Source organism: Anarhichas minor, unplaced genomic scaffold (assembly GCF_050575085.1).
Source record: "Anarhichas minor isolate MPS153535 unplaced genomic scaffold, ASM5057508v1 ptg000047l, whole genome shotgun sequence".
Lineage (NCBI taxonomy): Eukaryota > Metazoa > Chordata > Actinopteri > Perciformes > Anarhichadidae > Anarhichas > Anarhichas minor.
The window spans coordinates 890,576-907,500 of record NW_027466493.1 but is presented as its reverse complement, the minus strand read 5'-3'; the positions used below and the strand labels follow the sequence as shown (position 1 = coordinate 907,500).

General features: G+C 46.8%; 1 protein-coding gene and 1 long non-coding RNA gene across 2 annotated transcripts in view; both read left to right on the top strand.

Annotated features, from left to right (window-relative positions):
- Nucleotides 1–4,910, top strand: part of LOC142971583 (photoreceptor outer segment membrane glycoprotein 2-like) — a 14,718-nt gene extending 9,808 nt beyond the window's left edge. Inside the window, exons 4-5 of the mRNA XM_076112157.1 lie at nucleotides 868–1,114; nucleotides 3,607–4,910. Of these exons, the coding sequence (XP_075968272.1) occupies nucleotides 868–1,114; nucleotides 3,607–3,858 (499 nt within the window). The 3' untranslated portion in view covers nucleotides 3,859–4,910. The remainder of the gene's footprint in view (nucleotides 1–867; nucleotides 1,115–3,606) is intronic.
- Nucleotides 4,911–6,434: 1,524 nt separating this feature from the next.
- Nucleotides 6,435–10,898, top strand: LOC142971589 (uncharacterized). The gene is made up of 2 exons (XR_012959375.1): nucleotides 6,435–10,736; nucleotides 10,836–10,898. It is a non-coding gene; the product is annotated as an uncharacterized LOC142971589 (long non-coding RNA).
- Nucleotides 10,899–16,925: the final 6,027 nt, after the last annotated feature.

Genomic DNA, 16,925 nt, shown 5'->3' with positions numbered 1-16,925 from the left:
CTAGTGGATTCCAACAGTTTCTAGTGGATCTTGGTGAATACTGGAAGATCTACACTGATGATGATTTCAGTGCTTTGTAGTAGATCCCATGAGGGTTCTAGAATCCAGTATGTTTAACTAGAGTGTTAAAGATCATCCTACATTTAAAAGGTGACTTCAGACTGAATCCAAAGCTCAATTCAAGTAAAAATATGTAGATGAATTCCAATAATTCCATAGATTCTAGAAGACCTTGGTGGATTCTGGTGGATTCTAGTGGACCTGAAAGGAGTCTATAGGTCTCTAGAACTCAATTCTAGTATAACCCAGTTGTTTGTTTTGGTTTTGGTGGATCCCCTAATAGATCTCCCTGAATCCAGAAAATGGGTTCTGGTGGATGATCAGCTTGGATTCCAGTGAGTCCAGTTAGATTCTGTAGAGCAACCATGGTGTCTACTGGACTAGGAAGGAGTCTGTGGATCCAGCTGGACTGCAGTGTAGATTCACTGGTGTAGATGTGGGTCGATAAGAAAAGTAAAGGTCCACACGGTAAACAGTCCACTTCAGTTAAAGGTCCTGGGATTAGTGAGGTTTAACCAACAGGGTTCAACTCAGGCTCACTCAGAATGAGATAATCTGTTTCATTCTCCGTCCTTTAACATCAACACTCAGGTCTGTGTTGTAGCTTAGTAACAACCAATGAAAACGAGGCATTTCAAAATAAAATCAAACTCTAACAGTTTAACACAACAACTCAGGATGTACAGCTGTCTGAGGAGTAACATGGAGGGAAAGTAGTATTAGTAGCAGGAGCACTAGTACTAGTAGTAGCAGTAGTACTAGTACTAATACTAGTAGCAGTTCCTAAATGCCTGCTCCTCCTTCCAGTCGCCTGAGGAGTAACGTGGAGGGGAAGTACCTGACGGAGGGCGTTCCCTTTAGCTGCTGCAGCACCTTGTCCCCTCGGCCCTGCATCCAGCAGCAGGTTGGCGACAGATCGCCTCATTTCAACTACGACCAGCGGAGCCAGCAGCTGAACCTGTGGAGGAGAGGCTGCCGACAGGCCCTGATGGACCACTACACCGGCATCATGCAGTCCATCGGCCTCACCGTGCTTCTCATCTGGCTGTTCGAGGTGCACATAAATATATGCATTGTACAGAAAGCATGAAGCATGGTGCAGGAAGCTGAAACAACTGAAGATATACGGCTGAGGAATAACATGGAGGGGAGGTAGTGGTAGTAGTACTAGTAGTAGTAGTAGTAGTAGTGGTGGTTGTACTACATTAAATTACATTACATTACAATCATTTAGCAGACGCTTTTATCCAAAGCGTCTTACAATAAGTGGATTCAACATCGGTATTCAAGAGAACTACTAGTCACCAGAAGTCATAAGTGCATCTCCTTTTTTAAACAAGCATCATAAACCAGAGCAAAAGTACAGAAACAAACTAATACGAATACAATAAGTGCAACAAACTAGTATGAATACAGTAAGTGGTGAGTGGAAGGCTCAGGGTAGTACTTCTTGAAGAGGTGAGTTTTCAGCCTGATGAAAGATGGGCAGCGACTCTGCTGTCCATACGTCAGTGGGGAGTTTATTCCACCACTGTGGGGCCAGGACAGAAAACAGCCGCGACCGGGTCGATCGACCACACGGACCACTGAGCGACGGGGCAACCAATCGCCCCGAGACAGCAGAGCGAAGTGGTCGGGCGGGGGTGTAGGGCTTGACCGTGGCCTGGAGATAGGAAGGAGCTGTTCCTTTCGCTGCCCTGTAGGCTAGCACCAGAGTCTTAAACTGGATGTGAGCTCTTACAGGGAGCCAGTGTAGAGAACAGAGAAGGGAAGTTGTGTGGGAGAACTTGGGGCGATTGAACACCAGGCGAGCTGCAGCTTTCTGGACAAGCTCCAGAGGTCTGATGGCCGACGCCGGGGCTCTGGCAAGTAGAGAGTTGCAGTAATCCAGGCGGGAGATGACAAGAGCCTGGATGAGCACCTGCACCGTCTCGTCAGTGAGGAAGGGGCAAATCCTCCTGATGTTGTAGAGCAGGAATCTGCAGGAGCGTGTAACCGATGCAATGTTTGCTGAGAACAACAGTTGGTCATCCAGGGTCACAACCAGGTTCTTCGCAGTCTGAGTTGGCGCCACCACGGTATCATCAATGGTGATGGGCAGGTCTCGGTGCGGGCAACCCTTCCCCGGGAGGAACAGTAGCTCGGTTTTGTGTCACCGCAAGGAGGGCTGTCTCTGTCGAGTGACCCACCTTGAACACGGACTGCTGGGGGTCCAAGAGGCTGTTCAGGTGGAGATAGGAAGACAGTTGGTTAAAGACAGCACGTTCAATGACTAATGTGTCAAGCTCCTCCATGAACTCACCAAGAGGACCTGGTGGGCGGTACACAACAGCAATGGTGAGTTTGACTGGATAAGTGACAGTAACAGCATGAAATTCGAAAGAGGACGGGGAGAACTGTGGAGCAGAGACAAGAGAGTATTTCCATTTTAGGAAGATTAGCAGGCCAGTACCACCACCTCGCCTCGCAGCTCTGGGAGTGTGAGAGAAAGAGTACACATCTGACAGAGCTGCGGGTGTGGTAGTGTTTTCTAGTGTGATCCAGGTCTCTGTTAGAGCAAGAAAGTTGAGGGAGAGCAAGGAAGCGTAGCCTGAGATGAACTCAGCTTTCGGCACTGCCGACTGGCAATTCCAAAGCCCCCCTGCCACCACTTGCTCACCATGAGCTGAGAGAGTAGGATAGATGAGATTAGTGGGGTCACGGCACCTGGGAGTGGCCCAATGTCTACGTGACCACCGGACAGAGGAACGGACAGAAATAGGATGCAAACACATGGTAGTCAATATAAACAGATTACTGACCCGCAAGTACACGCTCGAGAAGTCTTTGCTTGACAAAGTATGGCTTAAAAAAGTCGCCCTGTTGCCTTCGTTTGCCCGACGCTTGGAAGCTGATGTTTCAAACCACCAGCAGTGGTTAAGGACAGCTACCTACTGATTGCTCATTGTCTGCCAGGAGTGCAAGCCACGCCCCTGCCACTTAACAGGGCAATTGACCAGGTGAAACTAAATCACCTACCTTACACAGACAGAAACTGCAAAAGTATTAACACTGAAGCAGCCTAGGTACAGCTAATAACAACTACTTAGTATATTGTTATAGAACAATATACCTAAGTCTATTCTAGGTGAGTCAGTCGCTCAGTATCCCTCCAGAAGCAAAATACACCCTAGTGGTAGTAGTTGTAGTAGTGGTGGTAATAGTAATAGTAGTGGTAGTTGTAGTGTCTGAGGAGTAACATGGAGGGGAAGTAGTGATAGTAGTATGAGTAGTAGTAGTAGTACAGGTAGTAGTAGTAGTAGTATTGGTAGTAGTAGTAGTACTAGTAAGTACTAGTAGTAATAGTGCTAGTAGCAGTAACAGTAGCACTAGTAGCAGTAGCACTAGTACTAGAGGTAGTAGTATGAGTAGTAGTAGTAGTACTAGTAGCAGTACAAGTCCACCGCTGTCCTCCTGGGACCAGTTTAGTCTGGCCTGACCTCAGATTAAGGGCCATGTAGTCCCACTTGTTACACTAAAGACACCATGTTTTTCTTCTCCTACCAGCTGCTGGTTCTGACCGGAGTCCGTTACCTGCAGACGGCCATGGAGAACGTTCTCCGCCTGGGGGATCCGGACTCAGAGGTTGATGGTTGGATTCTGGAGAACAGCCTGGCAGAAACAGCCCGTTCCAACTTTGACATCATCAAGAACATGGGGAAGTGTTACCAGGTCGACAACGACCCCAACATCAACATCCCGACCGCCGCCGAGCAGGAGGTGCCGTCCCGCCAGGTCCGGATCCCTGTGACCAGCTAACATCTGGAGCACCTCTGAAAGACCAGGACTAGAAGGGAACACCTCAGGTCCAAAATCTCTAGTGTTGCTCTGTCGATGCTTCCTGAACTCAGACTCGGGTCCGGCTCCGGGAGGCTCTGAGGAGGATCCGCCCTCTGGTCCTCGTACATTCAGTATTCGATGCCTTCCAGCTGATGAATGTCTTGTTAACACGTCAGAGGATCAATAAAGTTATTATGGTCCATCCTCAGGGGAACACAAACCCACAGCAGGCTGATCAATATAAAGAAGAATTGACCAGGACCAGATGGTCGACCTCTAGAACTCAGAGAAGGTTTGAACTGGTTTCTCTTTGTCTTCTTCTTCATGTGTTCTGTAGCAGGTCTAAAGCAGGTCTAAAGCAGGTCTAAAGCTGGTACAGATACTGGTCTAAAGCTGGTCTAAAGCAGGTCTAAAGCTTGTCTAGAGCTGGCCTAAAGCTGGTCTAAAGCTGGTCTTGAGTTGGTCTAAATCTGGTACAGATGTTGGTCTAAAGCTGGTCTAAAGCTGGTACAGATACAGGTCTAAAACTGGTCTAAAGCTGGTACAGATACTGGGCTAAAGCTGGTCTAGAGCTGGTACAGATACAGGTCCAGCCACGTTTAAATGAGGGAACAACTGGTGTGGTGGTTTTCAAAGGGTCCCTTGACCTCTAAGCTCAAGACGTGTAGAAATCTGAAATGCAGTGTTTGAATATTTCTGGCATCTAAACAGTCTATTAATGAGTCAGAAAACATCCAGCCAATCAGATTCCAACAGCAGGTCTTCTTCTTAAAGGAACAGTCCAACATTGGATTCATCTCTATGCATGTGGTTAGCTTAGCTTAGCATAAAGACTGTTCCAGAGGAAACTAAACTGTGATTCTTTGATGATGTTAAAAAAGATTTTGTTTGTATTCATGAACATGTGACTGCAGGTTTATTCATATTTAGTCTTTATGTTGTGACTTCTCCTCAAATAAAATATAAATACCTTCTTATTATTGTTTTATTAAAATGTGAAATGAGATCATTAAACGACCTGTCTGTCTGTCTCAGTTAGTCTGTCCTTTTGTCTCTCTCTTTGTCTGTCCGTCTGCCTGTCTGTCTCTCGGAGGAGAGGAGAGGAGGAATGAGAGGAAGGACAGATAGAGAGCAGCAGAGTAAGCTGGGGAATTTAGGACCATGTGGTCGTCACCCTGACAACCTGCTCCTCCTGTGATTGGCTGTTGGTTTAGCTGCAGTTCTGCTGAACACCAGCAGGAGGAGACAAAGGTCACTGATGACCAACAGCAGCTCACCATTCAGTACAGTGGACTGGGAGTACTGGGAGTACTAGGAGTAGTGGTTCAGCACCTGGGACAGGACCAGTTTGTCTCTGTAGTACAGCAGTTATAGTAGTGGTAGTAGAAGTAGTAGTAGTAGTAGTGATGGTAGTTTTAATAGTAGTAGTAGTAGTAGTAGTAAAACAATAAAACCTGTCCAGTCTTGCGAGGGAAATTAAGTGTCCTCTCGAATGAGCCCACGTACAATATATTGTCTCTTGTCTCCATTCATCCTCCTCCAGACATCGATCACCTCACGCTCCTCTAACAGCTGCCTCAGTGCTCTCTGTGAAGGCCCGTGAGGTTCCAGGTGGTTCCTGTCTATTGACTCATTCTCAGTGCAGTTAAAATCTCCTCCCAAAAATAAAAAGTCCTCCACATTCACTCTGCCTAACACACTGCTTAAGACCTTTAAAACACACTGGTTCAGGTCCAGACACAGGAGCATACACGTTCATGAAGACATGAACGCCCTCACCACCAGCAGCCTGCCCTCCACCACCTGCTCCACCTCTAACGACTTCGGGGCAAATCTTTTGGAGATTTTGGAGAACCACCTTTGCAGCACCACCTCGCCCCCCCACTCTCTCTTCCATTCAGTCTCGTTGGCCGAGTCACTGTGAGTCTCTTGTAGAACCATAAATAAAGGAATGTTTCTTCTTCTTCTTCTAGAAACATCACGTCTGTCCCTTTGATCTTCATCAGCTGATCGAGTAGAGACCTCTTCACTGAGTCTCTGGCTCCATTTACATTTAAGGTGTTTATGTTTAAAAGACTCAGTTACATAAATTAAAACCAACAAACAGAACATTATCTTTGGCTTGAAAATAGGCTGTGAGACCTTATTATTTAACGGTGCCTGAACCGATACTTAAAAAAAGAAAAGCACAAAACGACGATTGACGACATTAAAGAAAGGCTTTTTTTTATTGCTAAGGCAAATTTTTTTCTTCAAATTGAACAATATATTAACTGTTTAAAGTATACTATAATATAAATAAATACAAAACACTTGGCTTCAAACTACAGCTTCAAACTTTTTAACTTCAAACTGTGAACAATATATTAACTGTTAACAGTTTACAGTATACTTAAATAAATATAAATAAATACAAAACACACACACACACTCTGTACACACACTACAGCTTCAAGCTTCAGCAATTATTTTGCAGAAATATGAGCATATTTGCCTTCTCTGGCAAAATACGACACCTCTCCTGACTTATTTTATTTTACCAGTTGGTGGCGGTAATGAGCCAATTCATCGTTTGCCACTACACCTCGAAGAAGAAGAAGAAGCTTTCGCGTGCCTGTGCATGTTGTGCTTATGAGCGGCAGCGCTAAGTACGCGGATGTCGATGGAGGAAGTCAGTAGCCTGCCAGCCGTTTTTTTTTTTTTTTTTTTAATAAATCATGGCCGAAGCTTCGCCAGAATGATGGAGGGGTTTGTTTCTAAGCGCGCACGACTCGTCCGGTTGTAATAATACTATGAGTGAGGAGCGGAGGACCGAGGCTATCGTTAGCTGCTGCCAGGACGGAGTCATCAGAGTAGCGTAAAAAAAGTATTTCAATCGGCTCAGGCACCGAAAGGAAGCACCGAAATCTGCGTTGCGTTTCGGTCCGGTAGATACCGGTCGTATAGGAACCGTATAGGAGCCGTATTGGCACCGGTTTTCGGTACCCAACCCTACTCCTGTCCCCTCTTCTTCCACCTGCTGCACCCCACCTGCCTCCTCCTGTCCTTCCTGACCGCCCTGCTTGTCCCCTCTGCCCTCAGTGTCTCTGTTTTTTTTCTGCTTTCTGTTTTTTTTTTTTATTGGCACCGTCCTGTTCAGCAGAGTTTTTTTCAGGACATGCTTTACTCTGATGTCCCTCCCAAACCACAACTGAAGCATTTCAAGTTATCGAAGTCACAAAAATCACAGTCAAAGTCCTCCACTCTCAGTTTGAACACGAGGTTGAGCTCTTCACTCCTGTTGTTCAGGATCATGATCCTGTGAGACACCACGTGTTTTAGTAGAGGAGACTTGCAACCAGAAGACAGTTTTCTTCCCGTGTCTGGACAGCTCTCTGGTTAGTGTCTCGTCTCTAATGAACGGTGGGACGTTGGACACAGTGACTTTAACCGCCGGTGTGCTGAGAGGAAGAACGGGTACCAAGGTATCAAACACCGTGTTGGCCTTATATACACTATCTAAAAAAAAAATTACCACAGCATTGTTCATCCGTGCAGCGGACTTCACGCTGCTGTGGCCAACAAGCTCCCCCACTGCCAGGCTGCATTCCTCCACTGAACACCCTTAACGCGGCGGGATCTTCACGCCGTGTTCCCTGGTTAACTCCGTCAGGCTCATGGTGGCGTTTAGCTCGCCGACAGCTCGCGCTGCCCGGCTGCAATCCGCTCACAAAAAAGACCCAAAAAACAGCTAAAAGTACACACAAAAAACCCGTGAACCCTGCACACCCCACTACACTATCATGTACAACATTACACAGTGAAGAAAAATGTCGAAAAATCGCTATTTAACGCTCTCAAACACGCTCCGCCAACTCAACACTCCTTCCACTCAGATTCTTGATTTTTAGAAAACCTTTATTTTACTTAAAACAATATAAACAAACAAAACAGTTACTCCTCACAGTGTGTTAAAAGGAGCGTTAAAAACTAGTTCTTCTCCAGCCACACAACATATTATTTCACTGTAACACCACTTTTCAATGAAATCCTTCATGTTGTTCATACTTTTGAAATATCTAAAATCAACCCAAACTCTTGCTCTGACCAGAGCGATGAACATAGGGAGAGCTTCCTGTCCTGCTCTGTCCTCTACTCGGTTCTTCCTACTTTTGTAAATTGACAGTTTGGCCTCTCCAACCAAGTGGTTCAACAGCTTCCATTTAGAGGCGTTCACCTTTTTATATAAGACTCCTAGAATGAAGGTGGTCCTGGACCAGGTCTCACCAAACCCTTTAAAAACATCCTGCAGTGTGTTAAAAAGATTGCAGAGTCTGTCACAATAATAAAAACAGTGGAACATGGTCTCTACCTCCTCACAGAATGGACATTGGCTACAAACAGTGGGATTAATAGCAGAAATAAAAGCGTTAACCGCAATAGCACCGTGCAAAATCCTCCACTGTAGATCTCCAGTTCTCTTTTTAACAGGAGGTTTATATAAAACCCTCCAACCTGGTTTCACACCAATGTCCAAGTTCAGTTTCCGTCTCCACACAGTGTCGGCTCTCTGGTCCAGTTTGTTTTTGTTGAGCACTTTTACACAGTTTGTGTAGATAGTTTTCCCTTTCACTATCTGGAGGTCCAAGAGTTTACACTCCGCTTCATTGAATAAGGGTCCTGAGACCCCATCCAGCCGTGGAATAAGTTCTAGATCCGGAAATGGATCTGTGGAATCAGGAGCTTCCTCTCCTCTTTCGTACTCCTGCAGCATCTCGACCTCGTCCTCCGTCAGTCTCCCCGCCCATCTGCTCAGGATCCTCATGCTCTGCCGGATGGATCTCAGCCCGAGCAGAGAAGCCACTGCAGATGCGTCGGTCAGTCTGGGCCCAGCTACATCCACTAGTCTCCTCAGGGTGGTGGTTCCGGAGGAGCACAGCATGCTGGTCAGACCTGGTGTGCCGTCTTGGATGTCCAACCTGGCTCTGTACACCATGATCAAGGTTTTGTACCAGGACATTGAGAGTGTGCTGAAAATTAATGGAGGCCTAAGTGCCCCCTTTAGAGTGTTTAGAGGGGTGAGACAGGGCTGCTCTCTCTTAGGGATGCTGTATGCGCTGGCTATCGAACCCATGTTGTGCAAAATCAGAGCGAACATTGAAGGTCAGGCTTTAAAGGGTTTTAACAAAAGTTTTATTTTATCAGCTTATGCTGACGATGTTGTGGTCTTTCTTGAAAGTCAGGAAGAGGTCAGTAAATTGACGAATATTGTAAAGGACTTCGGCACCCTGTCAGCTGCAAAGGTGAACTGGGCAAAGAGCGAAGCACTGGCGGTGGGGAACTGGAGGGAGGGTCTGCCCAGCCTACCAGGGGGGTTGACCTGGAAAAAGGATGGTTTTAAATATCTTGGTGTGTATGTGGGGAATGAATGTATTGGAAAAAAAAGAACTGGGAAGGAGTTGTGGAGAAAATGCAGGGAAGACTGGCTAAATGGAAATGGCTGAAGCCACAGATGTCGTACAGAGGCAGGACTCTGGTCGTCAATAATCTGGTGGCTTCGGCTCTGTGGCACAAGCTGGCCTGCATGCACCCCCCTAAAGGCCTCACATAGAGACTACAGGCCATCCTCACAGACTTCTTCTGGGACAGGCTGCACTGGGTCCCTCAGAGTGTACTCTTTTTACCTAAGGAGGAGGGGGGTCAGGGGCTGGTGCACATTGACAGCAGAGTGACCACTTTCAGGTTCCAGTTTTTACAAAAGTACCTCACAGGTCCAACGGATGTGGTGTGGAGAGAGGTGATAGACTGTATTTTAAGGAAGGCAGCTGGTCTGGGGCTGGACACTGCATTTCTTTTAATGGATTTTAACCTTTTTAAATTGTGTGGATTATCTCCCTTTTACCAGTCACTTTTTAAGGCTTGGAACGTTTTTGAATGGAAGAGACCAGAACCTACATACTCCCTACACTGGCTGCTTCAGGAACCGCTGTGAGACCTGGACTGAGGCCAAAACTCTCTAGAGTCTTCTAGAGGTAAAGGTGCACAACACGGTCAAAAGCCTTTTCCTGGTCTAGCGAAATGAGACCAGTTTTAATGCCCAAAGAACCAGAGATGTCCAAAATATCACGAATTAAGGACACATTGTCCAGAATGCTCCTACCAGGCACGCAGTAGGTCTGGTCTCGGTGGATCACCTGGTCCATCACCTCTGTCAGCCGGTTGGCCAGCGCTTTGGACAGGATCTTATAGTCGGAGCAGAGAAGGGACACAGGACGCCAGTTCTTGATTTCCTGCAGGTCTCCTATTTTTGGCAGTAAAGTTATTACTGCTCTCCTGCAGCTGAGCGGCAGCATCATGTCTTTAAAACTTTCATTGATGTTAGGCTGGCACGCAGCAGCCGGATTTAGGAAGCAGGAGGACGGACACAGAGAGTACGTGTACCCCAACCAGGTGTTTATTTCACCAACAAAGTAACAAACAAATACACGGCATAACTTTTCCAGGGACCACGGGCAGCATGTAGTCCTGGCAGCGACAGACTAGATGTATTATGGCAGCCTTATATAGTCTGCCACTAACGAGGACCTCCACATTACTGCAAGATAGGCGACTCCGCCCCTCACTCTCCCCCACAATCCCCTAATCTACAACAATACATTAAAATAGATGCCCAACATTCTAAAGGTCAATTCTCTATATGATCTCTATGGCGGTAAAACTTCACCATAGAGATCATATCTGGCCCGAACAGAGGATTCAATTTTCCTACCACCCCTCTAGTAATTCCCACATGGTACCTTCCCGGAACTATAAAATGGTGGTCTTGTACCCTGGAGACTCTTTTAGGATGAACACCCTGGAGAGGAGACACAGCAGAGGTAAGTGCTTTAAACATGCATGTTATTTGACAGCACTATTAATATATTCAATCATTTAAGTTACAGATAACCAAACTAATAATATGTTTGTGTCTACAGGCCCGACCTTCAATAACCACTCCTGAGACCATATCAGAACCTTACAATAAACATTCAACTCTGTGTGTGAGTCTCTTATTGTTTCGAACAGTCCACAAATGCCTACAATGGAGAGGGTCTTTGTCACAGTTGAACACGGTTAAAAGATCCTCTCCCATCACGCTCCAGAACTCTTTGTAGAGCTCTATCGGGATCCCGTCAATTCCGGGGGCCTCCCCCCCCCCCCCATGCCCTGCAGAGCCGAGTGCAGACCAGAGAACCCTCCAACCCGGCGTTCACATCTTCTGGGACCTTTGGAAGCTCTCCACAGAAAGATTCAAACAGTTCATTGTCATTGGTGTATTCACTACAGTAGAGTTCAGAGTAGAAACTCACCGCTCTCCTCCGGATCTCATTCGCGTCTCTGAGTTGAATCAGAGCGTAGAGCATGGATGACCCTGCTCTACCCATTCTTCTTCTCTAGTCCGAAGAAGAACTTAGATGGTGCGTCCATCAGCGTTGCATCCATGAAGCGGGACCTGACCAGCGCCCCCTGGGCCTTAGTGCCCAGCAGGTCTGTAAGAGCAGACATTTTGGACTTGAGATCTTTAATATGATCTCGATTTCCAGTGGATTCTGCTAAATTCTGCAGCTCCACGATTTCAGTCTCCAGATCTTTCATAGATCTGGTAATGTCCCGTGTGACATTGAGAGTGTACTGCTGACAGAGCTGCTTTATCTCCACCTTCCCACGATCCCACCACTGTTTTAAAGAGTTAAATTCATGTTTTGTTTCTTTAAAACTGCTCCAAAAAAAACTAAAAACCTCCTTAAAATGTGCATCATCTAAAAGAGACGTGTTAAAATGCCAGTATGCGCTTATTGGCTTTACGTTGGGGATAAAAATGTTGCACATAACCAGAGCGTGGTCAGTAAACCCAACAGGCAGCATGCTGCACTTTTTAAAGATGTTGAAATGGTGTTTAAAACAATAAAACCTATCCAGTCTAGCGAGGGAAAACAAATTGCCTCTCGAATGAGTCCACGTGTACTGTCTCTTGTCTCCATTCATCCTCGACATCGACCTCCTCATGCTCTGCTACCAGCTGCCTCAGTGCTCTCTGTGAAGGACCGTGAGGTTCCAGGTGGTTCCTGTCTATTGCCTCATTCTCCGTACAGTTAAAATCGCCTCCCAAAAATAAAAAGTCCTCCACATTCACTCTGCTTAAAACCTTTAAAAAACACACTCGTTCAGGTCCAGACACAGGAGCATACACTTTTATGAAGACAAAGTTAAAAAATTCGAGCTTTGCCCTCACCACCAGCAGCCTGCCTTCCACCACCTGCTCCACCTCTAGGGTCTCCGGGGCAAATCTTTTCGAGAACAGGATCCCCACCCCCCCACTGGTGGTGCTCTTGTGGCTCAGCACCACCTCGCCCCCCCAGTCTCTCTTCCAGTCGGTCTCGTTGGCCGAGTCGCTATGAGTTTCTTGTAGAAACATCACGTCTGTCCCTTTGATTTTCATCATCTGGTAGACTAGAGACCTCTTTACTGAGTCTCTGGCTCCATTTACATTTAGCGTGCTTATGTTTAAAAGACTCATAATTAAATACGTTAAAACCAACAAACAAGACATTATCTTTGACTTGAAAAAGACCTGTGAGATCTTAATATTCATCATTCCCTTCATCATTGTCAAGTTCTTTGTTTATCTTTGAAACTATTTTCTTTACTCTGTAGACTGCCTTGTCTGTGAAGCCTCCCTTGTTTTTGCTGCTCAAATGTGCCTTTAAAGCGTCAGAGAAGTAGTCTCCTAACTCGACTCCCCTTTCCCCTTTTGTTTTCTGTAAAAAACCCTTTATTTTCCCCACACTGTACCCTTGAGTGCTCTTACGTCTACTAGCCCTTACGCCAGATAACTCGCTGTCAGCAGCAGAGCCCTCCTCCATACTGGACTCAGCCTCTGCTGCTCATTGGCTTCCTTTTCCTGTACTTATTGCTGGTTTCTTTGCCTGTGAGCTTTCCTTGCTCCTTGTTTTCCTTTTCAGACGAGGGACTTTAACCGCCTCCTCATCTCCCTCCATGTCCACCTCACTGCCTGTCAACCCGACATCTTTTACCACTTTTTCACTCTCACGCTTTTCTTTTTCTTTTACTATTTTCGGTCTCCTACCAGTCTCCACCTGTCCTCCAGTACTCACCTGACTGCCCTGTTGTATTTCCCCCATCTCCTCCTGTCCTCCTTCTCTCACCTGGCTGTCATCGTGACTTTGTGCACTCACCTGGACCACCCCTGCCCCCTCTTCTTCCACCTGCTGGACAAATCCTGTCCTCTCTTTTTCCACCTGCTGGACGTCCCCTGTCCCCTCTTCTTCCATCTCTGGACATCCCCTGTCCCCTCTTCACTCTCCTGCTGCACTCCCCCTGCCTTCTCCTGTTGTTCCTGGCCGCCCTGCTTGTCCCCTCTGTCCTCCTCAGTGTCTTTCTGGCTTGGGTTTTTCTTGGCACCATCCTGTTCAGCAGAGTTTCTTTGAGGACATGCTTTGCTCTGGTGTCCCTCCCTACCACAACTAAAGCATTTCATATTATCTGATGTTGCAAAAATCACATAGTCAAACTCTTCCACTCTCAGTTTGAACACTAGGTTTAACTCTTCATTCCTGTTGTTTAGGACCATGAATAACTGTCTCCTATGAGACACCACGTGTTTTAAGAGTGGAGACTTGCACCCAGAGGACAGTTTTTTAAACTGAGACACTATTTTCCCATGCCTAGACAGCTCTCTGGTTATTGTCTCGTCCTTAATGAACGGTGGTACGTTTGACATGGTTACCTTTACTGCCGGTGTGCTGAGAGGAAGAACGGGAACGAGGGTGTCAAACACCACGATCCAGCTCTCCACTACCGTGTTGGCCTTATGTATGCTCTTTAAAAAGATGACCACAGCATTATTCATCCTTGCAGCGGCCTTCATGCTGCTGTGGCCAACCACCTTCCCCACTGCCAAGCTGCAGTCCTCCACCGAACACGCGAAACTGGGGGCGACCGTGGCTTGGGGCGACCGTGGCTCACTGGGTTGTCTGGCAACTGGAAGGTCAACGGTTCGATCCTCGACTGGGATGTGTCACGTGTCGAAGTGTACCTGAGCAATACACTGAACCCCTAACAGCTCCCCGGGCGCCTGTCATTGGCAGCCCACTGCTCCCTATATACGGGGATGGGTCAAATGCAGAGACAAATTTCCCCCTTAAAGGGATCAATATAGTATAATAAATTAAATTTAAAAAAAGCACGGCGTGCTGATCGACTGCACGCACAAACAAAACAAAGACACACCACCTTCCCATGTTTGGTTATTGCATGTCTGATTATTGCATCATTACTGATAAACGGTGGAGCGTTAGACACAGTAACTTTTACTGCCAGTGAGCTGAGAGGGTAAACGGGCAGGAAGTGTTCACCCACCTCGATCCCGTTCTCCAACACCACTTCCGCAGCTTCTAAGCTATCTAAAAATATGACCACAGCGTTGTTCATCTGCGCTGCGGATTTCACGTGTTTCCCATGAAACCCGTGTTTCCTGGTTAACTCGGTCAGGCTCATGGTGGAGTTTAGCACGCCGACCAGCACGTGCTGATCGGCTGCAAACCCTAACAAACAAAGACCCTAAAACCCCCTAAATGTGCACACAAACCCCGTGAACCCTACACACTACACTATCATACCCAACATTACCCAGTGAAGAAAAATATCGAAAAATCGCTATTAATCGCTCTCAAACACGCTCCTTCAACTCCGCACTCCTTCCACTCAGAGACAGAGAGAGAGATTTTTAGATTTTTATAAAACCTTTATTTTCTTTGAACAACATGTTTCTTTATCATTGAAGACGGTTAAACAAATAAAGTCCAACAAACAGACACATGTCTTCGATTGTCTTTAGACTGCGAGATCTTTTTCTCACTTAGCACCATCTTTGTCCAGTTCTTTGTTCACTTTGTGAACTATCTTCTTCAGTCTGAAGCCTTCCTGCTTCGTGAGACCTCCTCTGTCCTTGCTTCTCATGTGAGCTCTGGCAGAGCTGGAGAGCTTCTCTTTGTCAGAGAGGTAGTCCTCCACTTTGGCTCCTCTCACATTCTTACTCCTCTTCAGAAACTCCTTTATCTTCTCCACGCTGTAGCCTCCAGAGCTCCTACAGCTGCCAGCACCGTGTTTAGATGGCTCACTCTCAGCAGCAGCGCCCTCCTCCCGACTTGACTCAGAGTCCTCTTCCATACTGGACTCACACTCTGCTGCTCCTCCACTTCCTTTCGTTGCTGCTTTCTTCTCCTGTGAGCGTCCTCTGTCTCCTCTCTGTTTTCTCTTCAGCTGAGGGGCTTTGAGCTGCTCCTCGTCTGCTTCCATGTCCACCTCCCTACCTGTCTCCACCTGTCCTCCAGTACTCTCCCTCACCTTCTGGACCTCACTTGCCCCGTCCTTCATCACCTCTTGTCCCCCACTTTCCCTCTCTTTTCTCACCTCCTGTCCCCCACTTGTCCCCTCCTCCCTCACCTCCTGTAACCCGCTCGTCCCCTCCTCCCTCGTCTTTTGGACCCCATCTGGCCCGTCCTGTCCGTCTTGCTTGTCCCCTCTGCCCTCTTCAGTACCTGTCTGGTTCTGGTTCTGGTTCTGGTCCTTATGAGAGCTGTTTTTCTCAGGACACGTTCTACTCTGATGACCCACTTTTCCACAACTGAAACATTTAAAGTCATCAGTTGTTGCATAAATGACGTAGTCGAAGTCATCGACCCTGATCGTGAACACTAGGTTGAGTCCCTTGCTCCTGTTGTTTGGGATCAAGCACAGCTGTCTCCTGTGAGACACCACGTGCTTCAGGAGAGGAAACCTGCACCCAGAGGACACCTTCTTCACCCCAGACACTATCCTCCCGTGTCTTGATAGTTCTCTGGTTATGTCTTCATCTCTGATGAACGGTGGGACGTTGGACACTGTTACCTTCACTGCCGGTGTGCAGAGAGGGTAAACGGGGAAGAAGTTATCGCCCACCTCGATTCCGTTGTCAATCACCACTTCCGCATTTCCGATGGTATCTAAAAAGATGACCACGGCATTGTTCATTCGCGCAGCGGACTTCACGCTGCTGTGGCCAACAAGTTCACCCACAGCCAGGCTGCATTCCTCCACTGACACCGGGAACGTCGGCGGGATCTTTATGCCGTGTTTCCTCGTGAGGTCGGTCATGTCCATGGTGGCGTTTAGCACGCCGACACGCGCTGATCGACTGCAACCACTCACAAAGACCCTAAAACCAGCTAAATGTTCACACAAACACCGTGAGAAACACTATTACATCCAACGTTAACTAGTGACGAAAAAATACCGAAAAAATCAGTGTTAATCGCTCTCGAACACGCTCCGTCAACTCCACACTCCTTCCACTCAGAGAGAGACAGACAGAGAGAGACTGTTTAAATATTTGATTCCATATATAATAATAAATATGACCTATATCATTTCATATTTAATGATCTGCTCTGAATCTCGTTCGTGTTTTAGTATTATTATATTATAATATATAATATTTTATAATATACATTAATATATATTATAATATTATAATATATATTGAGCTGCTCTTCATGTTTTATTTTTATTATAATATTATAATAGTTCTATTTCTCTCTCGTGATGCATTCAGGTCACGTTGTCGTCCTAGTTTTTGGGAGCTCCAGCAGCTCCTTCCTGTTTGTTTCTAGGTCAACATGTGAGAACTTCATGTCTTTGAACGCATCACTGAGTGTCTATGTCAGTGGTTCTTAACCTGGGTTCGATCGAACCCCAGGGGTTCGATGAGTCACTCTCAGGGGTTCGGCAGACACACACTGCGGTCAAGTGAGCCGCCGCTTTAAAAATTAATGACCGTCTATTTTCCTTAAGGTGCGTTCACACCGAGCGCCCCGTTCGGTGTGAACGCAGCATAACGGTACGGTGGCTTGGATAGCCCTACGGTGGCTTGGGTAGCCCAAAAAGCACGGAGAAAGCTAAAACTTATGCTGCGTTCACACCGAACGGGGCGCTCGGTGTGAACGCACCTTAAGGAATAGACGGTC